Genomic DNA, 27,979 nt, shown 5'->3' on the forward strand with positions numbered 1-27,979 from the left:
TCGCTCAGCAGCACCGAGGCCTCCGCTTTTTCATAATATTAGTCATTTTCCCCTCCAAGACGCCATTTTTGAAGGCGGCTCTGCTCTGCGTGCGTTCCTCCTCCTCCTCCCTCCCTCCCTCCTTCCCTCGCGCCCTCCTCCCCTCGCGCGCGCTCTTCTGCCTGCCTGACTGCTGTGGTTGTTACGAGATTCTGTTGTTGTTGTTTTTTTGTTTTATAGACGAAATAATAAAAAAAAAAATGAAGAAAATGTTTATCAAAAAAAGGCGTTTAGATGCTAAATGTATGGAATCTCGTTTCTGCTACTGGAAAAAAATAGTTATTCCCAAAGTAATAATAATATTATTAATAATAATAATAATGATAATAATAATAAAGTTTTCCATAATTATGACGTAGCGTCTTATAATTATGGCTTGGCATCTCATAATGAGATTCAATGTTGTTATTAACACTTAATATCGCGCAATTTTTACTCAGCATAATTATGGATAATCATAACTATAAGCTTCTTGTGATATTGGTCATGTGATGATTATGACTTTCCATTTCATAATAAAGACTCATAATTATGAATTAGTATCTCACAACTATGACTTAGTTTCTCATAATAATGACTGTCATAATCATGACTTAATATTTCATGAGATTCAATATCATAGTTTGAAACGTTTTAAAAACTTTGCATCTCATAATGACTGTCATGAGTTAGCATCTCATAATTATGGCCTTTTCATAATAATGAGAAAAATTTCTCATTCATATGAGATAATAATTCTTATGAGATATTAAGGCATTATTCTGAGAATTTTCTCATTATTATGAGATATTAAGTCATAATTATGAGTTACTAAGTCATAAATATTCCTCATTATTATGACTTATTATAAATATTCCTCATTATTATGACTTATTATAAATATTCCTCATTATTATGGCTTATTATGACATAAGTCGCTAAATATTTTTTCAGTGGCGGAAACAGGCTTCCCAAAAATGTTAATATTGTTATAAATAAAATGTAAAAATAGAGGTTTTTATTTTTATGTGAGAATACGTCGTTCCAAAATGTCCAAAATTTCAAACACTAAAGTACATTAAATAAACCTTTTTGGTCAGTTTTATATGTATTTGAAAAACTCACATGTATCTATTTTCCCCAAAGGATACTAATGAGCTGCTGACACTATCAGAGACCTTTTTATATTTAAACACTTTATATTTAAACATTTATTCATCGGTGCCAAACTGGCTCTACAGTAAACATGAGTTATATGTAACAACATGTTTATAACATGTTAAGCCTGTTTGTGGCCGGTTTTTATGAATTCCTTTAGTTTACCTACAGATAATAATGTCTCTTCTTGGGGTGTTTCCAAGTTAGTGCCACTCAGACTCAGTGCTGGACTATTTTCTCTCATTTCCAAATTTTTTTTAGCTCTCATATCATTTTATGTGTAATTATTTAACTGTTTTATTTAACGGCATCACCATTATTTGAACATGAAACATGCTTAATGTAGACGTTACCCCTTGGTGAAGTTCAGGCCAAGAGCATTTTTTGCTGCTGTGCTTTATGTTAAGGTGAATAACAGTATTATGAAGGGACAGAAGACTGTAAATAGTAAAATAAAAGGGGGGGGGGCAGGGCGTCTTTACTGACATCCAGTGGTGGCTCACAGGATTTAAAAGTGAAAGATTTAAAAAGGAAAGCAAACTCAGTCTACCCTCTGCTCAACAACAATAATAATAATAGTAATGATAATAAATATGGTAAAAAGATTTTATTTAAGCTCTTGAAAAGAAACAGACAGTGAGGAAAACTCTGCGGAGCCCAAAATGAAATTTATTTATTTATTTATTCACAGTATGATGACTATGACAAGAAAAGTAGTCCATTCTTCACATGGACATGGGACAATATCGCTGTTGTTGGAAGAAAACCTCGTATCTCCAAAATGGTAACTTTACAGGAGAAGGAAAAAACCTACTTTACTTTTAATGTAAGTCAGTGGAACCAGACTTTTTTCCAAGTCATTTTTGGCTGTTTCTTTTAGTCCATTCATCATGAAATTTACATACGATATAAAGGGCAACAGGCTTTTTCAAATTATGTCAAAAACTGAAAAACAACAAAAATGGAGATACAAGGTTTTCTTCTGACAGCAGTGATTTCCTCCCTGCTGAGGTGGAAAAGACTCAAAGCTTTTACTCCTGAATTTTAGCAAGTCAAACTGTTCTAACAAATCAATACTGCACAGATCCATGCAGCCACAGGATTAGGAGGCTTTGATTGAAATATGATTTATGAAGCGCTGACAGGTGCTGCAGGTACTTGCTAAAATTAATCTGGAGCAGATTTGTTCATCATTAGATAACAGGATGGAAAACATTTAAAGGAACAGCTCTGCAAATCGCACAGTTTCCCCTCTTACCTCAAATATATTCGATTAGCAAGGTCATGTTTGGCGTCTGAAATCTGGAGCTACGAGGCTAATGTAGCTACCAAGTAATGTAAGCTAACTTGCAATTAGCATGCTGCTAACTGCAGGCCTAAATCATCACAGACTCCCTCTAACTCTGTGGAGCTGTTCAGTGTCTCTAACAGACTTCATTATGTGGATTCTGACATCATATGACTCACTGTTCTCTGTAAACATGGACTAAAGTACAGGGTGTCCCAAAAAATTGACATCATTTGAGATGTGAATGTCTGAGTAACTACATGTCCTGGCAAATGAAATTAAATAGGCTTCATGTTGAACAGTACAAGATCATATAGTATCATAATAGCATTTTTATCTAAATTGGAACAAGAAATTCAGAGAAATGTAGATTTTATAACTGATTTCACAGCTTCACAAATGTAATATCTTCCGATACTGGTGGTCTCCAGATCCTTCTGCCCTGCACAGACAGCCTTCCTCTCTGAATTTTTTGTGCCATGTCCAAATCTGCTTTCCAGTTGGTGCATTTTTATTGAATTTTCTGGAAAATGCGCGCTGCACACTCTCATTTGACTGTGTTCGAGCATGTTCTAACACACAAAATGCCTTTTTGTTTCTAGGGAACGCCGTTCTTCAACCTGAAAAACCATTAAAAATCAAACTTGGTTAGTTTTTACACATTTTGTTAAAATTTAAGATCATTTGAGGGAGAATTGGCTGTTATTAGACTACGAAATGATGTCAGTTTTTTTTGGGACACCCTGTACTTTAGCATAGCTGAAACAGCAGCAGCCATCTAGAAGCCTGGAATTGCTGCCCACTCTGTCACAGTGTCAGAAACCACATAAGCAAGTTTATTACTGAACAATATGAGGCAAGTGTGATGATTTAGGCATTGAGTTAGCACCAGGCTAACTAGCTTACATAAGCCGCTATTACTCGTTAGCAGTGCTGAACCGTGGCTATTAGAGCTAGGCCTTCAAATCAGGCCACAAATGTGAAAATACAAGAAAAACCCATCTCTATGGTAATGCTAATTTCTGTACGTGTCCCTGTGTGATTTCTAACAGTATGTTAGCGCTAAGCTAACACTGGTGCACACATTTTTAGCTGTTTTAGATTAGAGACATTTGAAGCTTGTAAAAGGCATTCCAAATATTTTAATATTGTAACCGATATTTCCATATTTTTATCTTGTATGTGGAGGTTTTACAGTGTCTCTATCAGTAAAGAGCCCTTGCATAGAGCTGCCACCAGAAGCTAGAAGGCCTAGGTCAGGAGTCGCAACCCAAATGTTAAGAAGAGCCATTTTGTCAAGTTTTAACAAAAATCTAACCACCTTGGGAGCCACAACATTTCACTTCCATTTTATTTAAGTAACTTTTCACCATCTTGGCTGTAAATATGTCTCAGTGTGTGCTAATGTACTAGTATAGGCTAAATATATAAACAAAAACACAGACTTACTTTGCTCTGCTTTAAGCTTTAGCTCAGCTATAGCCGCTTTTCTCACATCTCTAGCAGGAAACTTTCCCTCAAAAGTAGAACAGTTTCTTGTAAAATGTCTCTCAAGTTAGACTTTGTACGATACTGAAGTCACTTCTCATTCGACAGCTTTTTGTTCGAAAATTTGAGTGAGAAGCTGACTTCAGCTTTGTGACTTTTTAATGTTTGACAGTTTCTCATTGCAAAATAAACATATCAGCAAACCAGCTCGAGTGATTATAAATGCAAATAATTCGTCTCCAATTCCATTCGACTTCAAATTATCAGTGTTCGTCTTAAATCTTTCTCTTTGGAGAGATTATTGTCTGCTTTGCTATGTGACCAGCAGTCTGTGTGCCAACCTTCAGCGTTAAAGGGTGAATAAGCAGTTATACGTATAACTTTAAAAAACTTTATTTTACTGCAAAGGAGGATTATTTTATTTTTACCTACCAAAATTGGTCCCACCCATTGTAAATCAAAACGTGATTGGCTGATTCCTGTCGCCTCCCAATTACAATGGTAGTTAAACATGTAAGGCCTTCAGTCCAGCTCCTGAAGTCCTAACCCTAACCAATGGGGACCAATGGCAGAGCTTGCTTGGCTGTATCTACCTAGATACCACAGAGAATAATTATCCTGACTGGACAGTTGTCAGCTGGGTGTTTCAAGATTTTATTCCTTTTCATTCCAACTAGTGCAATAATACTGGCAGAGTTTTAATAATCAGGCATGAATAAGATAGAACTTCCCGGAGTTCCCAGACATCATTAGGCCTTCTCTGAAGGCCTAGATAGTCCTGAGGGTTCCCCACTGTTTGTCAGCTACATTAGCCTTGTAGCTCCAGTGCAAATAACTCCAAACATATCTTGTCTAATGGACTATATTTGGGCTAAGGGGGGAAAACTGAGTCCATTTGTTTGCTGAACTATCGCTTTAATGGTGAATGCAGTGATATTTCACATTTTAGGTCTGCGATGCTTAGGAAGGCATGACAAATGAAGTTGTATTGATTTAGACAGCTATTCTCTTATGTTTATTGATGCCTGTCAAATCAGTAATGTTGAATAATGTAGATCCATTCTGAAGGTTCACATCACACCGTACCTCTTTCTCAGACACGCATACACACACGCGGCACACACAACTATCGTCCAACCACACACTCCCCTAAGCTTTACCTACAAAGCCAACATAAAAACACACGTAGCCGACATGCATTGGACTCATACAGACGAGCATGAGCGCTTATGTGCAGGGCAGGCTCACCCTTCATATACATGACCATCATTGGACGTAGCTGTTAGTGAAGGTAATGTTGACATGTATTCATCCAACAAGTTATCTTTCAGTGCTGATGGACAGTCGAAATAACATCGAAACACAGATAAACCATACAGGCTGTCGGCCCATTCCTGTGAATGGTTCCTCTCGGATACACAATGACCCCAATGTACACCATGAACGACGAGGACATAACGTCGATCTGACATCTCTTTGCCCGGCAAGACGCTTACATGGTGCTAGACGTACATGGATACACATACATGAGTTCACTCATGCTAACAATCACACAATTCAGGCCACATAAAATAAAACATAGAATGTCAGACTAAGAAGGTGCGTACATGAGACTGGACCTGCACACAATTCTGCACCTATGTTTGTACCACATACAGTGCTGTGCAGAAGTCAGAGACCACCCTTCACTGATTCAGTTTCCAGTCAAAAGACCATTAAGTTATTCATTTTTCAGGAGATGCTTCTGAGGAGATTAGATACAAGACGATTCACTTACATACGGAAGGAGAAAGTCAAGGAAAATAAGTGGAACAAACAAGAGTTCATAAAATGACTAAAATGGGACAATAACTGGACCCCCGAAACTGTCCCCTTTAGATAAACAGCACATCCACATCCATCCTTCCACTGTGAGAAGACGACTCAGCGCTGTGGGTCTGAAAGGATGTGTAGCTGATCAAGAAGAACCTCACTGAGAAAAGGAGACGGAAACATCAAACAAAGAAGCTGAACGATGGACTGACCACCCCAGAGTCCAGACCTCAACACCACTGAATGTGTTTGATTACTTCAGAAAATGATCAACATCAACCGAATCTCAAACCTCAACCCAAAACCTAATCTCAACCCTAACTGTGGTCCTGAATTTGACCTTTGTCCTAATCCTAACCCTAACTTTAATCTCAACCTCAACCCCAAACCTGATCCCAACCCTAACTTTAATCTCAACCTCAACCCCAAAACCTGATCCCAACCCTAACTTTAATCTCAACCTCAACCCCAAACCTGATCCCAACCCTAACTTTAATCTCAACCTCAACCCAAAACCTGATCCCAACCCTAACTTTAATCTCAACCTCAACCCAAAACCTAATCCCAACCCTAACTTTAATCTCAACCTCAACCCAAAACCTATCCCAACCCTACTTTAACTCAACCTGATCCCAAAACCTAATCCAACCCTAACTTTAATCTCAACCTCAACCCAAAACCTAATCCCAACCCTAACTTTAATCTCAACCTCAACCCCAAAACTAATCCAACTCTAACTTTAATCTCAACCTCAACCCCAAACCTAATCCCAACCCTAATTATGGTCCTAAATTTGTCGTAATCCTAACCCTAACTTTTAATTTCTAAGACTGAACTTTGGAGGTGTGTCTGCAGATTCTTTGAGGAACTGAAAGTGAGTCTCCTGAAAAGAATGGAAGCTGGAATAAAGGGAAAGAGTAGGCACAATAAATACTGACACACACACACACACACACACACACACACACACACACACACACAGGGAGAGAGAGAGAGTTTTTTGATGTAATTTCTATTAACTATGCTTTCAGCTTTTTTCCTGATGCAGAAAAAAATGAATACCTTGTACTTTAATGGCTGCTTTGACTGGAAATTAAATAAAGGGTGGTCTCTGGACTGCATATAACTCTACCTACACCAAACTGAAATATTCTATATCTGCAACAGCACGACTGTAAGCGTATTTGAAGAAGACAGTGAGGTTAAAAGTGATCTTGTTTCCAGCCACCACATGAAAGTCTCGCTGTAATTGCACCGTGGAATTGGATGGAGCGAATCTAATCGGTGGCCAGAAAAAGGCTTGACTGACAGCGCAATGCCCAGCCTCGTCGTGCCTCTGTGCACGATTCGTGACAAGAAAGGGGCTGCTTTGTACAGATGCAGACTAAAGGGGAATTCCTGAAATTTTTCAAAATTTCTGTGTAATCAAAGGGTAAAGATTCATTCAGAGTGGTTTGGTGTGAAACGCTCCGTTCTAGATAAACTTACAGAGTCAGAACTGTTCACAGTGGTGGTGATAGGAACCAGACGTCCACCTCTAAAAGCTCCCTCACAGAAAGTTACTACATGAAATGACTGCAAATACAAGACACTGGTTTATAATCATTTGAATAAGGTTTTGGCCTAAAATGTATTTTAATATCCTTTCATGGTAGAAGGATACATGCACGGTGTTAGTGCTCAAAGAAAACATACTTTTTCAGATTTACCACCATTTTACATTATAAATGTTACATATAAAACTCCTAACATCTGGTTTCACCACCACTGTAAAGACACAAATGACTGTTTACATCTCAGCCACTAAATAATGCAGGAATTTTGGTGAATTAGTGGAATTCCCATTTAAATGCTTGGTAGTGCATCATCTAGGTGGTTCTGAGGCCTAGAAGTTGACAGCAATCTACATATAACTTTAGTACACAGCTTATATTTTGATTTCCATGTCCATGAAAGACAAACCCAGTGGTGGCTGCAGAAAAAAATAAAGGAAATAAATATAATAACAACAATCATATCACATTTTTGTCTCCATTGTATACGCTTTACATATCACCTTTTGCTATAGGTTGTTTGGATATGAACAAAATAAAAAAATAAATAAAAAAGGTACAGTGCACAGATTTCGATTTTCAATATTCCAGTCTTTATGCTTTCACATTAGATATTGATTTGAAAGTGAATGAATGCCAGCGTACAGTAAATATGCCCCACCCACACAAATAGACATACAAGAAAGTAAATAAATAAATGGCCAAATAAATAAATAAATAAATAAATAAATAAGTTGCAGTTACACACGCACACACACACTCACGAAACACAGCTGGATAGAAGTGATGGCTCCTGTTTAGTTGAGAGAGATAGAACAAAAAAAAACACCGTTCATGAGGAACACTGGCTGACTAGGTTCCTCCCTCCGTAGATCGTTCTGGATCAGTTGCATAATTACGCTGCGAGGAAGCCCAATGATAAAGCAGTGCTGTACAAAGAGATCGATATCATATTTTTTTTTTTCCTTTTACACCGTCTCATAATTTAATTGAACATGAATCGACAAACATTATGTGCATGTCAATGGGAATAAGCGTGGACGTGAGAGTGAGGTCCTTGGCCCAGACAGTAGATGGACGGATGAGTCTTTGTACGATTTGCTTTGTTTTGTCCACTTTCTGTGTCCCATTGTCTGTATGGGTGTGTGATGTACAGTATATACTCCAGAGAAAGTACGCGTCTCGTTGAGAAGTCTTTATTTTCCCATTACTGTAATATTGTGCATTAGTCCATCCGACTGGTCCAGGAGTCCGTTTTCAGTCTAATGCTATTGGTTCATTTGATCCATCCATTTTTTTATAGTTATTTTTTTTTTAAATCAAAAATATTTCTTCAGGACACGAGAGTCAAAGCACGAACGGACGTCCAGTGGTTTTTATAGTCCATGAAGAGAAATAAACAGGACTCCCACAGATTTGTAGTCTGTAGCACATATCCAGTTTTGTCCGAGCAAAAGTTCGCCAAGAATCCAGCGTCTCTCTGTGATGCCGCCGCTCTCGGTACGGTTACGAATAAATAAATACTCTGTGATAAATCAAAAATCCCCAAATTAAAAAATATCTCATGACATTCACTTTGTTTGGCTTCAACCAAAAGTCTTGCAGCAACAGAGGATGAAGTCGAAGATCCGTTTCACATGTTGTGGAGAATTTTCAAATCCGCTGGGACGCTGCGCTCAACGTTTTACATTAGCAGTTCGGAATAAGCTCCAGCATTATTTGGTGGGCTCAGAATGATTTATTGTTTTTTTCTAATCATATGTTGTCTCATGCTTTTCGGGCTGCCACTGGGGTCATTTTGAGGCCAGATTTAAGGTCTAGAATACATGCAAGGAGGTACAATCAAAACTGCTACTCATGTCGTTGATAGATGACGATGGGAAGGTGTGATTTCGGCGTGCAGAAACCCTAGAAAACCCGGCTTACGTGAACTGCGTCCATTATACGCAATAATGACAAGCAGTAGGTAAGAAAAGCTGAGTATACATCTGTGTGAAATCAAGTTTGCGCTGGGAAAAAATAATCAGAAAGATTCAGCAACCGTAGCTTTTTTCAAGACCGCACCTCTTTTAGCTTATTGTTCTTTATTGCATACAAGTCCGTTTGGTTATTCAGAGGGTGTATCTTGTATCTAGTATGTGCAAGAATATCATATTTGACTACAGTGATCTGTTAGTGGAAATACGTGATGCTGATAACACTGCAAGTTGAAGTTGATGGCTCAAAAAAACGTTCTCTCGCATTTTCGTAGAATATTTCTATCCAAAATTTGCTTAAGTAAGCTGTAGAAAGGTAGGGTGGGTTTCTCTCCATAAAGGCCAGAGCTGAACGATTCTGAGAGCTTCTCTATTTCTAGAAGGCATCTGAGCCAGAGTTGGACGTTAGGAACTAATTTCAGAACAGTCACGATGAGTTAATGAAACCAATTTTGGCAATGATTTAAACTTCACGTCTAGTCTGAAGTAGATAGTAAATAACTTCACCATTTTTACATTAGACACTGGGATTGACGACAGTATTTGCAATATCACGATTCTGATAACCCCTAAAACTAATCTGGCGGTTTTTCTTGTCTAATTTTCATCTTGTGAAGTGGATACGTGTTCGTTTGCACCGAAATTTGGAGAAGCACCCATCTGACAGAACAGAAAACAAAAAGAACGCAACATTACCAGCATGCTGTAACGTAGCAAGGAGGGGAATGAGGTTTGTAAGAGTGTTTCCATGGTCACCACATGGCTGTGTGTGGGATGCTAAATGTTGGTTGGCTCTTCCTGCTCAGGGTTGTGACTGAGTGCCGTTGGAGGATAGTAGGCGGGTCCTCTCTTTGCCCGAGCCCCTTCGCTGGAGCAACGCCCCGCTCTCTCCTCGGTCAACCCACTCGCAGCGGTCGCTCCCGCCTTCCGAGCGACGCGAGTTTTGCCTGGTTGGCGTTCCAGGTGGACGACCGTTCTTCTCGTCTACGGGAAGCGGTGCTATGTGAGAATGTCAGTAATCCAGGCAAGCATGGAAGCGTGCAAAGATAAGTTTTAGAGTTGCATCATTTGCAATTTGTAAATCAATTAAACACTCAAGATCTGTTTGTGCGCCTACACAACTCCTCACTCTTATAACCGCATAACTTGTATAGTTGTTTCATAGTAGTTACTGAACAATAAGCCTTAAATGTGCAGTTTAAGGGGTCAGTTGTTAAACTGTATTCTACTATGGGCGGTGACTTGCAAATGAGCATTTCTCTAATAAATCATAGTTTTTTTTTGCAGTTGTTCTGTGTTGTTTTAGCAAATCAAAGTGTTCACATGATTTCAGTCAGAACAAAGCAGGCTGTTCATTACTGTTTTGACTGTTTTAATCCTAACAGGCCAAAGTTGGTGGATGAAAACTGATCTATGCACAAAGGAATAGAGCAAGCAATGCAGCAGAACGAATGACCCATTTTTTAAGTAAGCTCCACGGGCAAAAAATTAGTCACCTTGTGTATTTAAGGTGGTAGTAACTTCAGGTTCCTGCATGAGGATGACTGGGCTATAAATATCTGCGGGGTGTGTGACGGGGTTTATAGATTGAAAAGAGGTGGCACAGTGCAGTGAATGTCTCGCTCAATGTGTGGAAAATGAGTCGTTAATGATTGGCAAAAAAGAGTGACTGCATTTGGACGTCAAAGGTCGTAGCTGAATCTGAAGGTGTGTCGAAGCGTCCGGTCATACGGGTCGACCAGCAGTGGCAAAAATCTCAGTCTACAGGAAATTCCCATCAGAATTGTGGCCGAAAGATGAAACTGACGGACCCGGACCGTCAACATGTTTCATGGCTTGTGAATAAAAATCGCTTCGCTTCCAGGCAAGAATTACTGTTAGAAGTCAAGGCAGGTTCTTCACAACCAATTTCTGAAAGAACGCTCCACAGGGAACTGCACACCATGAACATATGGAGCAGAGTGGCACGCAGGAGGCCTTTTCTCACTTCTGCTCACAAAGTTGCCCAGTTACAGTGGAAACACAAAAATTGGACTGTTCATGACTGGAAACGTGTTATCTGGTCAGATGAATCTGGTCTCTGCCTGTACGTAAATGATGCTCGGCGTCGTGTTCATCGTAGACCTCAGGAAGCCCTCAATGTGTGGTTCAAGCTGGAGGAGTTCTGTGATGTTCTGGGGGTGTTTTAATTACGCAGAAATGGGTCCTTTGGTTGAGGTGACAGTAAATTTGAACCACAGTTCCTACATTGAGCTGCTGGACGAACAGGTTTTGCTTTTAGCTCATCATCTTACCAAGGAACATAACGTTCCTATCCCTGTATTCCAAGATGACATTCACAGGGCTGCAAATGTGACTGACTGGCATGATGAACGTTCAGGAGCATTTACACATCTGGACTGACCTGCAAAATCCCCAGATTTGAATCCTCTTGAAAATCTGTGGGACTACTTGGAACAACGAGTAAGACACCAGGGAAGGCATCCAAGAAATTTGGCCGAACTGCGCAATTTTTTAATGCAAGAGTGGCTGAACATTGATGTCTCCTACATCCAGAAACTTGTCCAGTCCAGGCCAAATCGAATCGTAGCTGTTATTCATGCTTGTGGAGGTATTACACGCTATTGGGTACGTTTCAGTCACAGGTGACTAATTTTTTGTCCGGTGAGCTTATATGCAGTGCTCTGATGAGGAATGGAAATTGTCTACACTGACCATGAAACGGGAGATTGCTAGTTAGCTCAATCTCTATATTCTCTGACAAAATGCCCATCACTTAGGCTACGTTTACACAGCAGGTAAAAGTGGCCCAAATCCATCTTTTACTTCATAAGTGTCTGTGTGTCAGTGTGAACAGATAAACACACTGAATCTGACATTTTCAATTCCGATTTGAGACACTTTCATATGTGGTACTGAAATCCGATACGTATCCGATCTGCGGCAATGCGACTCAGTCTGAACAGCCAGATCGGAATTCATGCAACTTTTACGTCAATCCAATCATTTAGGCTGATGTTTCTATACCAAAAAATTAGAAGAGACTTATCGCAACTGTACAAAGAGGCTTCGAATGAGGCTGCGGCATCAAAAAAAAGTTAAAGAATACAAGGATACGAACCAAAGAAGTGGCCGTGGCCAAATAACGAGCCCTTTTCATGGCAAACTCGAACACGCTGTGGGTGATGAGCCCAGCTGTCAACCACTATATTTATAATCGCTCCTGCGATGCTGGCGAAGACGAAACTGAACACTCCGGGAGCGACAGGCGTTCACTGGCCATCATGATTGTTTACCTCTGGATGAGCCACGTAAAGCATTGTTGATTTGCGCATGTGGGCCGGTTTAGGAGCTGATCTGTTCAGACTGATGTCGCATACAGATCACATTTAAAAGACAATGTGAACAGCCAAACAAAAAAATCGGATTTGGTGAGAAAATCAGATTTGGGCCACTTTTACCTGCTGTGTAAACGTAGCCTTAGTGAACTGACAAGCAGTGATGCTCTAAGGACAATGTGCAATTTTATTCGGCTAGCAGGATGGTCAGTCTGATAGGGTTAATATAATGCAAGGCAAATCACAGAGACTATAAGTAGAAAAACAACCACCATATTATAATCTATCTATTTGCAGTCTTGCTATCTGTGCAGCTCAAGATGAGTGTTTTTCTGTTTATGCAGTGACTCACCAGCAAGAGCCTGTACTGAGGGCTGGTCATGCGTGCTGAGCAGCTGGGCCTGAATCGTCTCCACCACTCTCTTAAACCTGCGACTCGGACCTGTTCAGACCCACATGCACTCATAGAGATCAAGCCATATTTGGAAATGCAGTAGCTTTGACGAGGAAGATAAGCTCTAAAACTATTTTTTCAAATCTTTTACCTGATATGAGGGTAAAAGTGACACTGTAGATTCCATAATCTCTTTTTCCTTCCCTTTCTCTTTCCCTCTCCCTTTCCCTCTCTCCCTCAGAAAAGGAGATGTCCACCTGAAACTTCACAGGCTTCTGGAAGACCGACGGACCTCCAGAAGATTTATACTCCGCCCGAAAACTTGTCTGAGAGATCACGCTGTGACTGAGGGATGGAATCTAACACAGAGAGACACACACAGAGAATGTTTTGATGATTAATAAGTATATTACACTCAATGTGACTCCCAACTGATTTCTGTAGGAGAATTAAACTCACAGAGAGAAAAGCGTGGACGATGTCCGCTTTAATAGAGCTGAGTGGTTTGTCTCTGATCACCACAAAAATCTGCTCCTCTTTCTCCAGACTGATGAAGTTCCCAAACCAGGATCGCTTCGCCAGCCTGCTTGAAAACAAACACATTCAGTTCCAGACAACAGGTAATAGGAACCTGAGGGCTAATGTAACATGAGGTCTAATGCTTATAAGAACTAGGCCTGGGCGATAAACCGATAATTAAAGGGGAGTTTCACTGATTTCAGCATAATTTTCTACACAATCTTCTGCACAATGGTTCAGATGTAAACAAAATCACTCAGAGTGGTTTTGTGTGAAATGCTCCATCCTGGAGAAACATATTGAGTCAGAATTGTTAACAGTGGTGGTGATAGGAACCAAACATCTAGTGATATTAATGCCGCTGGTATGAATACACAGTCTGATGTCTGAGACATAGTTTTGGCATTAAACATTATCAAATAACATTTGTAATCCATTTATGATGGAAAGGTACATCAGGATGTTGTAAGGCAAAAATAGTAACAAATGATTTTCAAATTTACCGCTATTTTACTGTTTTTAACAATATACATAAAATCTTATGTAGGTTTATTGGTCATAAAATGGCTATTCTTGCGTTGTAGTCATGGTGTCCCCTGGTTCCTATCACCACCACTGTAAAGAAATCTGAGTTGGTAAGTTTCTCTTCAATGAACCATTTCATGTTACACCACTCTAAATGTTTTGTGCACTTGATTCTACAAGGGAAACCTATTATTTTGTTGTCCATACTGGGAGCAGTACAGTGCCACCAGTAGAGCAGTGCTGCCTGGGGGGAATGGGGGCTTAAATTCCTTGCCCAAGGGCACAACCAGATATACTCAGGCACTCCTGGGATTTGCACCAACAAGCTTCCAATTGCTGGCTCACCTTTCCTGCCACTAGGCTACCAGCCACCTTTGTTTACATATCAATGATTGAATTATGCAGAAATGAAAGTTGGTGGGATTGCCCTTTAAGCCAATGACAATGCAAACATATTTTTTGATACTGATTCAAGGTACACTATATTGCCAAAACTATTCACTCACCCATCCAAATCACTGAATTCAGGTGTTCCAATCACTTCCATGGCCACAGGTATATAAAACCAAGCACCTGTGCAACAGTCCGGTCATGAAATTTCCTCACTACTAAATATTCCACAGTCAACTGTCAGTGGTATTATAACAAAGTGGAAGCGATTGGGAACGACAGCAACTCAGCCACGAAGTGGTCGGCCACGTAAAATGACAGAGCGGGGTCAGCGGATGCTGAGGCGCATAGTGCGCAGAGGTCACCAACTTTCTGCAGAGTCAATCGTTACAGACCTCCAAACTTCATGTGGCCTTCAGATTAGCTCAAGAACAGCGTAGAGAGCTTCATGGAATGGGTTTCCATGGCCGAACAGCTGCATCCAAGCCTTACATCACCAAACGCAATGCAAAGCGTGGAATGCAGTGGTGTAGAGCGCCGCCACTGGACTCTAGAGCAGTGGAGACGTTTTTTTTGGAGTGACGGTTCGTCTGGCAATCCGATGGACGAGTCTGGGTTTGGTGGTTGCCAGGAGGCGGTACTTGTCTGACTGCATTGTGCCAAGTGTAAAGTTTGGTGGAGGGGGGATTATGGTGTGGGTTGTTTTTCAGGAGTTGGGCTCGGCCCCTTAGTTCCAGTGAAAGGAACTCTTAAAGCTTCAGCAGACCAAGAGATTTTGGACAATTTCATGCTCCCAACTTTGTGGGAACAGTTTGTGGACGGCCCCTTCCTGTTCTAACATGACTGCGCACCAGTGCACAAAGCAAGGTCCATAAAGACATGGATGAGCGAGTTTGGTGTGGAAGAACTTGACTGGCCAGCACAGAGTCCTGACCTCAACCTGACAGAACACCTTTGGGATGAATTAGAGTGGAGATTGTGAGCCAGGCCTTCTCATCCATCATCAGTGTCTGACCTCACAAATGTGCTTCTGGAAGAACAGTCAAAAATTCCCATAAACACTCCTAAACCTTGTGGAAAGCCTTCCCAGAAGAGTTGAAGCTGTTATAGCTGCAAAGGGTGGGCCGACATCATATTAAACCCTATGGATTAAGAATGGGATGTCACTCAAGTTCATATGCGTGTGAAGGCAGACGAGCGAATACTTTTGGCAATATAGTGTATTTTAGATAAAATGATAAGAGTATTTGGTTCCTCATTCTGGTGCACATTACAGTTTGGTACATTAAGTGGCAATGGGGAGAGAGAAGGAGTCTAGCCATTTACTCATAACTGCACAAACCGCATGTCAGTTAGGAGAGTTAGCTAGCTAGTTGTTTTCTAGCTATTCTCTGGCTAGCTAGTGTTAAAATTAGGGAGAATAAAGAATGCCACAACTTCTAGGAAAAATGTCTTGGAGTAAGAGGAGTGGTTCAATTTGATCCGGACCAAGACCACCTCTTTTGGCTGCACCAAATTTTGGTCCCTTGGTCCGGACCAAGGCCCAAAGCATCTTTCACACCTGCTAAAAGTCAGAAGGTCCAAACCAAACAAGGCAGGTGTGAAAGCAACCTTAAACTTGTGAAAGCTGGTGGGACAGGGTGTGGTGCTACCACCTAGTTCACTTCTTATTGGCTAAAAGTCATCACTAGGCTGTGATGGCACGTGTGTGCGTGATGACTATTTTTGATATAGAATGGTATTTTTTAGATTTATGTTTCATGTTGCCCAGCCCTAATAGAAACCATATATGATTATTGTCAGCGCTCTAGTTATACATACTCAGGGCTGGACTCTGGCGTTAGGCTTGACATGTCTTCTGAAGTGGGCACTGAAAACCAGAAAGTCGAAGATTATAAACAAGTTTATAAACACTGATTGCTCTGGTTCCATCAACAAACAGTAACAGTAATTATGTCATTATTACACTTAATGAAGTGTATAACGTGCGTTAACATGTGCAGTAACAAAGCTGGTTGCCCCACCCTGCAGCTTGCGGCGGTGGAAGCGCGGCGACCCGAGCAGGTTATTCTTGAACGAGTTGAGACGGGTCCTCCAGTGGGCGGAGCTGCTGGCCGCCATGCCGCCGCCCCCTCCCGGACTGGAGGGCGGAGTCAAGGAGAGCGAGCCGACGCCCACGCCCCCTCCTTCAGCGCGGGAGGAGGAAGAGGAGGAAGAGGAGGAGGGGGGAGTAGCGGGGGGGTGGTGGGGGTGATGCACGGGGGTGCCCAGAGGGGTGGGCAAGGGCGAGCCTTGAGGGGTGACCTGAGACACGGGATAGAAGCTTTTAGTCATCGACTTGAGGACGGCAGGTAAGAAGAGGAAGCGCGGGATGGGCGAGAGGAGCGGAGAGGGTGAGGGCGAGCGAGAGGAAGGGGAGTGCAGGGGGAGGGACTTCATGGACTGGAGGTGGGGGCGCTCGGAGGGCGCCTTGGACGGAAGTGTCTGAGTCTTGGACTCATGAGAGCGGGCGGGGCGCGGCGTGGTGCCGCCGCTTCCTGGTTTGGTGGTGGCGGTGACTTCTGATTGGCTGAAAGTGAACACCGGGCTCTGATGCCGTGGAGCAGAGGAGCGGCGGGAGTGAGGAAGGGTGGCGAAGGATGGGGAGAAAGAAAGGAGTGGAAATGAGCAATGAGTGCTAACAAATGACAGATGTAGAGTGAGGCTACACTAGTGTTCAAAAGTTTGGAATCACAGTTCAAACGCTTGGAATTAAATTCACAGGTTTCAAATAACTGGAAATTTTAGAGGCGTCTGGAATGAGAAAAATTACATAAAATTAATAAGATAACATTTTGTTATTAAATTATTTTATTCCTTAACTTCTTATTGTTTCAAAATACTCAACAAAACCACTGCTTGATGTTTATAGTATTTAAATTATCTACAATGCATGAATAACTATCATATAATAACAGCAATTAATGACATGAAAAGTGATTCCAAGCCTTTGAACAGCAGCGAATATGGAAAGTGCTCTGAAAGGATGTGTGTGTGACTGACTCTAGTGAATGGTGGAATAATGAGAACATGAACTGTGTTATGAGTGTCTTGAACATTCTCGAAAAAATGATGTAAAATATGGAACAGCATTAGATCATATTATACACAAATTCATATTGCGTTTGGACTACAAATGCTACCATTTAAAAAAAAATGACTCCATCCAAAAATGCAAATAACGAAATAGGGAAATGCGCTGGCGCACAAGCCCTTACCCTCGGACTGCTCAGAGGGCTGGAAGACAGACCAGTCGATGCTCCACTTACTGATCGTGATCTGTGCAGGAGCGAAGCAGTGAAAACAAGCAGTCAGCACTGAAGATATTATATATAAGATACAAATTGAAAATGTAAGGCATATTTTGCGTCACGCCATAAAACACTTATTTTTATTTGCACAATAAAAGAGGGTGTAAAATATAATAATGTGAAAAAACACTTCAAGTTCTACTTTTTGTTTTAATTTTCTGCTATATGGTTAAAGGTAAATTCCCATGATATTTTTAAATATCTGCATAATTAACTTGTTAAGATGTAAACAAAGTCATTCAGAGTGGTTTGACAGGAAATTCACCATTCAGTGTCAGAGTCTATTCACTGACTCCATAGCATTTAACGCCTCTAAACGCTCCCTCCCAAAAAGATATTACATAAAATTGTTACGAATACACTGCCTGAAGCCTGAGACATTGTTTTCTAGTCTCTACAATGAACCACTTCACACCAAACCACTCTGATTGTCTTTGTTTAGATCTCTACCATTGAATTATGCAAAATATGGGTGGAATTTCCCTTCAAGGTTAGGAGTAACTTGGTACCGCATCACTGGAGCCAGTGTAAGTGCTCACACTGTATGTCTGTTTATGTGTATATACCTCTGGCTGTGCGCGGAGGTGTCCAGCGCTCTCCGAGGGGGTGTAGGTGAGCCCTGCTCCGTCACACTCAGCACCTCCAGACTCTTCCTCTCTGGCCGGCAGCGACCGTGACGGGTCAGCATGGGTGAGTCGACGCGCTTACGAGGAGGATCTGCAACAACTCACCAACACACACAAATAAGGTCAGACTGACCCCTGACCCTGACATTATGAAAAAACACCATAGAAGAGTCACGACTAACCAAGTGATCGGTGATCTCATTCAAAAGAACTGGACCACTCAGCTGTACTCACCTACATCGTTTCTGGGCGGCAAGTCCTCGTCCTCATAGCTGGGATATCGTTCCTTACGGTCCAGTAAGAGATAGTATATCATCTTCTCCTGATTATCCCTACGTGAGACAGACAGAGAGAAATATACTGCTGTTCCTGTCATTTATTTATCATTACTACTATTAAAATCCACAAGCTATCACTGCCATACATCTGTACCAAGTGATCTTTTCATGCTCCAACACAAATGTTTACAGAACAGAGGAGCAAGTTTACAGAACGCTGGAAAAAGTCTCATTCAAATCAATGAGCAAATGTAGCACAAACATGTTAATTTAGTGTGTGTTTTTAATTTTAAATCATTTTAAATTATTTTTAATTTGTACACAGAGAGCAAAAGGTCACACTGTTAGGACAGCCTGCCTGTACCTAGGGGTGTTCAATATGACTATATTATCAGTAACATGATAAATTACATCACATCATATCTCCATATGCTTTTCAGAGCACATCATGAATATCGTCAGTACTTCAACACCAAAAAAAGCGTGTTTTATTACAGAGATCATTATTAGGCTCATTTAACTGAATTTAGTGTAGCGCGATGTGTGAAATGTTGAATTAAAATAATTGTACTCAGTTTTGGACATCTTTTTTGTTTGATTTTTCCTAATTTTCCCCCCTAATTTAGTCATATCCAGTTCCACCCACTAGTTAGGACTCCTCCAATAACACGACACCACCAGCGCTAGGAGGGGGAAGGCTGGCACAGGCTTCCTTCGAGAACTGCGAAGTGCAATCACATCTTTTCGAACTGCCGCTCACGCAACATCACTGGACAGCTGAACGCGCTCAGAGGAGAACACTAACCGCCAGATCTGTTACGTCAGCTAACAGACCCCTGCGCTGGCTAGCATCGCGCTGGGTGATGGGAGGAGATGGTGGGAGGCCATCCTACCCACCCATAGACCGAGGCCAATTGTGTTCTTTTGGGCTCCCGGCCACGGATGGCTGCAGCATCACCAAGGATCAAGCTTGCGATCTCCTGATGAGAGGACCGGTGCTTATATAAAATATATATATATAAAAATATCATGATGCATATTGAGTATTGTGATGCTATATTTTTGAATGTATCTATATCATTTGCGACCTGTCCAGGGTGTATCCTGCCTTCCGCTCAATGACAGCTGGGATAGGCTCCAGCACCCCACCGCAACCCAGAAGGATAAGCGGTTTAGATGAAGATTTATTCATTAGGATCGAAAGATTTTCATCACTTTTTGTCTTTATTGATGCTCCATGCTAGAACATTTTTTTACTATAACACTGATAGGCTTTATGCCCAAAAGCATCCAGACAGGCCTTCTAATAAGTGAATTCAGCTACTTTAAGGTCCCCCATTGCTTACATAGGCGTTTCATAGAAATCCAACAGAATAGGACGCTCTAGAGCAGGTGCACATGAGCCTAAGATCACCATGCCCAGCGCCAAGCATGGGCTAGAGGGGTATACGGCCCCCAGCATTGGGCTGTGGAGCAGTGGAACTCTGGAGCGATGGAGCTCTTGGCAACTATGACAAAGATAAAATCAGACACCTTTCTGTGGTGGCTGAAGTGATACGACCGCCTGTATTTGTTGAGGTTAATAACTGCCCATAAGGCAATAGCGGAACTTGTTTTACCCAGCGTTTACACACTCCTGTTTCTTGTGAAAAGGGCCTACAGTAAGATGTGCTAAGTGGCATCACTGTCTCCTGTTACTGTCTAATGATGTGTCTGGCATAGTAGCCTGTAGCCAAGATTCCTATACTGTTTTTTTCCGTGGTGTTGGGGACGGAGGGGTGTTATTTGAATATTTCTCAATAATGCCTTATAAATTCGGAGATCAATGTTCACTAAAATACTCATCCCTAACTGACAGTTCTGTGTTGCTGGGACTTTTCTATGCTCACTCTTCACATTGCAGGTCTCGAGTAAGTTTGACTCGGTCTCGGAAGCAGCCCAGAGAGTGCATGCTCTCCAGCACGTCTGGGTCCAGCTCGGTCAGAGAGAGGATTCTCTTCACACACACGCGCCTCGGCGCCGGCTGCTCTGGACATGGTTCATTGCGGCCTGCCCTGGGATACACATACACACACACATGTTCCACATTACTTTCACACTGTTACACTGTTATAAACACTGACCAAACATCCAACATGCTTCTGAACACTCTAAACAGAAGGTTTATCATCGTTACCGTTTTTCTAGCGCAGGGACTTGTACACACACATGCACCCACGCATGCAGCCATGGAAAAATTCATGCTATGCAGCTGCAATGCATCACCATGGATTGACCACAGTGGCTCAGACAGAAATAATCAATACTCACTGATACCAGGCGTGCTTCTGAATTTCCTCTAGCTGCAGGGAGAGGACAACAGATGGAGCGATTAGTACAGTCTGTTCGCAAGCAGATGGCGCTGTAACTGAAGGTGCTGTAACTGAATGCTGACACAAAGGAAAACCTGAGAGCGCCTGAACCTATTTTGAATTTTAATTAATTGTTATTTCCGTTATTTAGTTTGACCTACTCAAACGGGCAAAGCGGAGGAAAAACACCAAACCAAGCGTTTAAAAGATGTAGCGAACAATAACAAGAGGTGATGGTGGAAGAAACAGCCAACAGGAAAAAAATCCATCTTGGAAAATATGCCAACTGTGGGGTGACGGACAAGGACGGGCGGGAACAGCAGAAGCAGCGTCCGTGATAAATTTAGATGCTTCCTTTGTTAACTCGGACAGCCTAAGACAAATATGAGGCTGTCGTAAGGTTAAGAAAACGTTTAAGAACATAATATTTTCAAGAATAACACTCGTTCTTAGAATTATTTTTAAGAAAGTAGTTAGGAAAAAGAATAAAATCTTTATCTTTCTAAAGAGGTTATTTGAAGAATAACAATTTCTCATTTTTTCTTAAGAATAAAGTTAAGAAAAAACACATTTAAAAAGATTTTCTTTCTTAAGACACTTTTGTGAATCCGGGCCCTGAACAGATTCAAGTAGCTTGAACTTCTTTGAAGCTCCAGCTGTGAAGAGCCGGAGGTAGTTTGTTTCTAATGTCCTTTTTGGCTTAGACTCAGCACAGTTCTGTGGATCAAGCTGGTTTATCACTTGTGAGACCTGTGAGGCCGCTTTAATAACCCTAAATCTCTCTAGGGTGTACTGAACTCCATACTAGATCTCAGTGTATCAGTACTAACATACTTTTGTGTCAGCAGCAACACAATCCGCTCACTGACTAAAGCTGGCTGTATACTTTAAATGGCAAAAGAACTAAATGAAATCAAACTATTACGAAACATGCTGCTGTAAATATACCTAAGAAGACCTCAGATCTCAGAACCAAAAACGCCGTGATTAAAAGTTCTGCTCAGAAAGAGGCTCACAGCGCACCATATGGACTCATACCTCAGTGACATTTTGACGAAAATGATGTTATATTTGAAGTATATCATCCCTGTTAACCCATTATAGTTAATGCCAACAAAAACAAAAGAATGTTGTATATTGAAGTTAATTTCTCAAAAAAGGCTGTTTCTAAACATTTTGTTATAAGTACAGGGTTTGTTTTGCCATGTTTTTATCATTATTTGACAAGAAAACTATCAAAGAAAAAGAAAAAACAACATAAATGAATGTAAAAGTAATTAATTAACTATCCATGAAATTATTGTAATGCTTCAGGCTATAAATCCACAGCATGGAGCAAAAGAATCACCACAAACCAAAGCATCAGTTAAACCAGCTGCCTCAGCTAAATCTAGTGGGGCTGAACAGATGAGTCAAGACTTCACAAAGTACACGGACCCCCTGCGCCCTCACCGTGAGCCTCTTTTCTGGGTCAACCTCGATCATGCCGCGCAGCAGAGCCTGGCAGTCCGGCGGGATGAAGTGGGGCATGTGGAACACCCCACTTTTCACCTTCTCCAGCAGCTGCCGCAAATTGTCGTGGTCGAAGGGGAGGGCGCCCTGCGTGGAGGAGAACAAACAGGGGTCAAAAAGTAGAAGTTGTAAAGACACAAAAAGGCAGGTCCAGGATGCCATCCCTCACCCCTATAACTTAGAATAACTCTCAGACTGTTTTTCCATGTAGTTACGGAATAATAAGCTTTAGGATGTAACAGTCCTGGGAATTTAAGACTGCTTATCAACCTGTGACTGTGAGCAATGGATGAGCAATGAATAAGCGATGGAGCTGCATAATATGGGGAATGACAGAGGACAGAGAGAGAGAGGGGTGTTGGGCAGATGCTGTTAAGGACAGAGAGAACATCCTCACCACAAGCAACGCGAAGAGAATCACACCACAGCTCCACACGTCCGCTCGCCGGCCATCATACTTCTCCCCCTGCAACACATCCACATGGAAACATGTTAGGTTTATTCCCTCACTGCATAATTACTACTGTTCAACCTAACTGGGTTTGTGTCCTAGTAGGAGAGGAGAGCACATATGAACTGAGATCGACATGGACTCACCCGGATCACTTCTGGACAAGCATAGTGTGGGGACCTTGAAAGAAAGAGAGGAGAGATTGAAATTTCAAATCAAAGTGAAAACAATCCCACAGTTGCAAATTTGCAAAAACCTATCCAAGCCAACTGGTAATAAAAACTACACACAGTTAAAGGGCTCATATCTTGTAAAACCACATTTTCCTTGCATTTCTGAAGTAAGAGTTTGTTGTACCAGGTAGCCTCAGTTTCAAAACGTACCACACATCAGTCCATACGGCCCATATATGGAAACTATGGCCATGTTCACACAGCAGGTTAAAGTGGCCCAAACCTGATTTTCTCACCAAATCCTATTTTTTTGTTTGGCTGTTCACATTATCATTTAAATGTGATCTGTATGAGACATCAGTCTGAACAGATCAGCTCCTAAACTGAGCCGCATGCGCAAAAGAACGTGTCATGCTGCTTCACGGCTCATCCAGAGGTAAACAATCACGACTGCCAACGAGCGCCAGTCGCTCCCGGAGGATCAGCTTCATCTTCGCCAGCATCACAGGAGCCATCATGAAGCTTCAAGGACTGACAGCTGGGCTCATCACCCAGAATGTGTTCAGCTCGCCATAAAAAGGGCGCGGTCACTTCTTTGATTCGCGTCCTCAGATTCTTTAAACTTCGCTTTCAGACTTTCGATGCTGCAGCCTCGTTCTCCTACGGCCACGTTCGGTCATTTCGTCAGAAATCTCTTCAAACGCGGAGCGGTTGCGCTAAGTGCCTTCTAACTTTGTCTGTACAGAAACATCAGCCCAAATGTTTATGAGTCTCGGCAGCATGAAATTATGACGAATGTCGAGTTGGTTTGATGTAAAAGTCGCATGAATTCCGATGTGGCTGTTCAGACTGAGTCGCATTGTGGCAGATCAGATACGTATCGGATTTCAGAGCCACCTATGAAAGCGTCTTAAATCTAAACTGAAAATGTCAGATTGAGTCTTTTTTGCTGTTCACACTGCTACACAGACACACATCTGTCAAATATAAAGAAAAAGCTCAGATTTGGGCCACTTTTACCTGCTGTGTGAACACAGCCATAGACACAAATACACCCTGTTTTGAATTAACTGTGGCTGTGATGTCACAACCTTGAATATATTGACATATGGCCACTTAGAAGTTACCCATCTCATTCACACTAAAATCATAGGGAGTGTTGTTACTGCGGTACTGGAGCAAAAGGTGTGGAGAAAACTATTAAACGCTTTTTACTGGCTGTTAGGAAGCAAATATACCATCCAAAGAGAAGTTTACAGAGCTCATTTACATATACGTTAATCTTAAAGGGACAGTCACAAAAACACTCGTCACTTTGCCCCTTAGAACTGAGCTACAAGGGGTCGTGGTTGAAATCTTCCCTCTGAAATGGGACCCTCAAATAAAAAGAGCATCACTTCATTAACAGCTACCAGCGCTGCTCTGTAGGCGACCCTGCCAGTCTGCAGTGACAGCAGAGGAGGGTAAAGTTCAGCTCCTCACTGCTGGGCTTTAGTTACATTTAGGGCATCATATGCCTTCAAAGAGGGGGGCAATTATTTATTATCACCCACCCCTAATTCTTCAGATATTCACCAGATTCTTGTTCTAATTTTCCTGTTCCACCTTAAATGGAGCAGCAGTTACATTCTGGCGCTTCGGGCATCAGAACTGCTGGACTATTTAAGGTGGAACAGGAAATTTAGCTAGCTACTATTAGGCTATTAGCGATGTTTAATGCTTGTTATGAAGAAAAGGACCATAATATATACATGAAACTACATTAAACTAAGAAAATTGTCATTTTTGACCCATAGACGTGAACGCTCAAAGCGGAGGGCTAAGGGCTAAGTGGTGGGGGCGAGGGGTGAAATGGGACTGGGCCTAAAATGCCTCATTTGTCCTGTGTACATTTTCACCCTGTGTCACAGGCTCCTGTGAATTACGAGGTCATTGAGCAGTCAAAACATGAACACTGCTGCATACATAGTACAAGCATTCACACTCACTGTACTCACCCACAGCTTGTCTCTAGCAGACTGTCCCCCACCTGTAGTGAGGCCATGCCAAAGTCAGCGATTCTGATATTATTCTTTTCATCCAGCAGGAGGTTCTCTGGCTTCAGATCTCTGTGACTGGAGGGGAACCACACAGCACCACAAAGCCACGGTTTACCAACCACAGGCAGACAACACTCACCAAAACACAGCAATGACAGTGACGATCAGATCGCAAAACCCCGGCCGCCCGGCCCTGCAGAACACTGCAGTGCACTTTCAGGCAAGAACGGGCAAAAAACAAATCAGCTAACATGGATAAAGTGCAATACAGTTAAGTACTTCACACTGAAACAGCTGACGATTGAGAGATTAAAGCCTTATCTAAAGCAAAGCTCTTATCAGTGATGTCGACTTCCCCCCGGCCTCGTTTCACTTTTCGTCGATTTAGCCTATGTGATGAACTGTGAACGTTCGCATGCGTTACCAGATGGAGTGATTGTGACAGAAATCCAGAGCCGATATGATTTGTCTGAAGAATTTTCTGGCCTCTTTGGGCGTCAGTCTCCCTTTCTTCACCAGATAATCGAAAAGCTCTCCGCCGGATACGTGCTCCAACACCAGATATCTGAGAGAGTGACACATGCGTGTTGGAGCATGATATTAAAAAAAGACAACAAGGAGGTGATGAGAGATTTTCATGGATGCTGGGAAAAGGAAGAGAACTCACAGGTACTTGTTATTCTCATAAACGTCATGCAGTTTCAAGACATGCGGATGCTCGATTAGCTTTAAGATTGCGATTTCTCTTTCCACCTGGAAGGAGAGAAGGAGAGAGAGCATAATTACAAGCTGTACAAGCATCTCCAGCCTTACTAATTAGACCAGAAGATCAGTCTGAACATTCGGCCAGTCGATTACTAAACTTCTTCATTTTCTTATCTCAAACACACACTCACTGGCCAGTTTATGAGAAACACCTGCCTGGCAGCTCCACCTGCAGCCCAAATGTTGATGCACAATCTGTGTATTCTCTAGCCCTTCATCACTGGTCAGTTTCTGACCACAGAGCTGCTCTTGGCTGGATATTTTTGGATGGTAGAGCCCTCACAACCCAGCAGTGACACTAACATGTGACAAAACCCAGCAACACTGCTGTGCTGAGAATGGTCCACCAGCCAAATAATATCTGGACAGCAGTCCTGTGGTCAGAAATTGACCAGTAATGGAGAGCAGCTGATGAATTGAGCAAAAGATGGGCTACAGCCTGCAACTATGCTATACAGCGGACCTAAAAAGGTAGAGGCTAGTTAGGTGCCTCTAATGAAGTGGCCACTCAGTAGAAGCACAAGGTGGGTGTTTCTAATAAAGTGGCCAGTCAATGGAAGCACAAGGTGGGTGTTTCTAATAAAGTGGCCACTGTGGAAGCACAAGGTGGGTGTTTCTAATAAAGTGGCCACTCTGTGGAAGTACAGGGTGGGTGTTTCTAATAGAGTGGCCACTCTATGGAAGCACAAGGTGGGTGTTTCTAATAAAGTGGCCACTCAATGGAAGCACAAGGTGGGTTTTTCTGATAAAGTGGCCACCCAGTAGCAGCACAAGGTGGGTGTTTCTAATAAAGTGGCCAGTCAGTGGAAGCACAAGGTGGGTGATTCTAATAAAGTGGCCAGCCAGTGGAAGCGCAAGGTGGGTGTTTCTAATAAAGTGACCAATCAATGGAAGCACAATGTGGGTGTTTTTAATAGAGCGGCCACTCTGTAGAAGCACAAGGTGGGTGTTTCCAATAAAGCGGCCACTCTGTGGAAGCACAGGGTCGGTGTTTCTAATAAAGTGGCCACTCTGTGGAAGCACAAGGTGGGTGTTTCTGATAAAGCGGCCACTCTGTGGAAGCACAGGGTCGGTGTTTCTAATAAAGTGGCCACTCTGTGGAAGCACAAGGTGGGTGATTCTGATAAAGTGGCCACCGTGGAAGCGCAAGGCAGGCGTTTCTGACCAAGTGGTCAGTCAGTGGTAGCATAGGGTAGGTGTTTCCAACAAAGTGGCCAGTCAAGCATAGAATTATAATAATTAAAGCTAAAATTAATGCATCAGCAATTATAATTCAGGCTTTAAAACAAAACAGTAACCCGGAACTTTCTCTTACCTTCATCAACACAGACTCTGAGAGCTTTTCTCGGTTCACTATCTTGATGGCCACTTTCTGTCCAGTGATGCAGTGAATGCCGAGTTTGACCAAACCTGCACAGCATCGTTCACACATTCAGCAAACTGTTCCGACAAAGCGATTTAATGAGGAAACCGGCGCTCTCCTTACCTGTCTGTCCTTTGCCCAGCGTTTTCTCCAGCCGGTAAGGCCCAACGTACTGAGCCGTCTGGCTGACGGACAGTTCCTTCGACATGGCTAAGGCTAAAGCGGCTCGTTTCAGGGAGGAAACCTTGCTGTTATAGCTCACTGTTTCTCTCAGAACATCCTAAAACATACTGGAATCGTTTTCCTCAGGCATGTCCGAGCGGCCTGGCCTGCGTCTCAAGGCTGCTTCTGACGGACCCCGCCATGTCTGCGCTGTTTAGTTACCGTTACTGATTTCTGGAGCTCAAGTCAGCTGAAAAATCTCCTGTTTCATGGTCTATATTAGCTTCAGGCAGGGCTGACAGGACTGACAGGATGCTAAGCTACCGGCCACGCAAAAGCTACCACAGTTTCTAGATTTATCCATCAGCTTTCAGGCCCTTTTTCTCCCCGTCAGAGGAGCCAGCAGCTGCCCTGACCGTTAAGCGCTCAGTGACGGTTAAACGAGAGTCA

The 27,979-nt window shown here is 42.2% G+C and overlaps 1 protein-coding gene across 1 annotated transcript; it reads right to left on the minus strand.

Moving 5' to 3' along the window:
* Window positions 1-9,896: 9,896 nt before the first annotated feature.
* Window positions 9,897-27,952, minus strand: si:ch211-255p10.4 (serine/threonine-protein kinase BRSK2). The gene is made up of 19 exons (XM_036573278.1): window positions 27,491-27,952; window positions 27,320-27,414; window positions 25,907-25,992; window positions 25,664-25,804; window positions 25,198-25,314; window positions 23,174-23,207; window positions 22,974-23,042; window positions 22,517-22,663; window positions 21,024-21,055; window positions 20,603-20,767; window positions 18,670-18,767; window positions 18,376-18,526; window positions 17,717-17,777; window positions 16,484-16,763; window positions 16,281-16,329; window positions 13,485-13,608; window positions 13,177-13,384; window positions 12,984-13,073; window positions 9,897-10,277 (listed from the first exon to the last, which is right to left on the minus strand). The coding sequence occupies exons 1-19, from the start codon at window positions 27,573-27,575 to the stop codon at window positions 10,096-10,098; spliced, it is 2,214 nt and encodes a 737-aa protein (XP_036429171.1). The 5' UTR covers window positions 27,576-27,952; the 3' UTR covers window positions 9,897-10,095.
* Between the last annotated feature and the right edge of the window lie 27 nt (window positions 27,953-27,979).

Source organism: Colossoma macropomum, unplaced genomic scaffold (genome assembly GCF_904425465.1).
Source record: "Colossoma macropomum unplaced genomic scaffold, Colossoma_macropomum, whole genome shotgun sequence".
NCBI lineage: Eukaryota > Metazoa > Chordata > Actinopteri > Characiformes > Serrasalmidae > Colossoma > Colossoma macropomum.

Coding starts and splice junctions, on each gene's coding strand:
- si:ch211-255p10.4 (XM_036573278.1), bottom strand. CDS start 27,575: ATGTCGAAGGAACTGTCCGTCAGCCAGACGGCTCAGTACGTTGGGCCT. Junction 23,208..25,197: donor CTGCTAGAGACAAGCTGTGG/GTGAGTACAGTG, acceptor CTTTCTTTCAAG/GTCCCCACACTATGCTTGTC. Junction 13,609..16,280: donor ACGCCAGAGTCCAGCCCTGA/GTATGTATAACT, acceptor GTTTTCAAGCAG/GCTGGCGAAGCGATCCTGGT.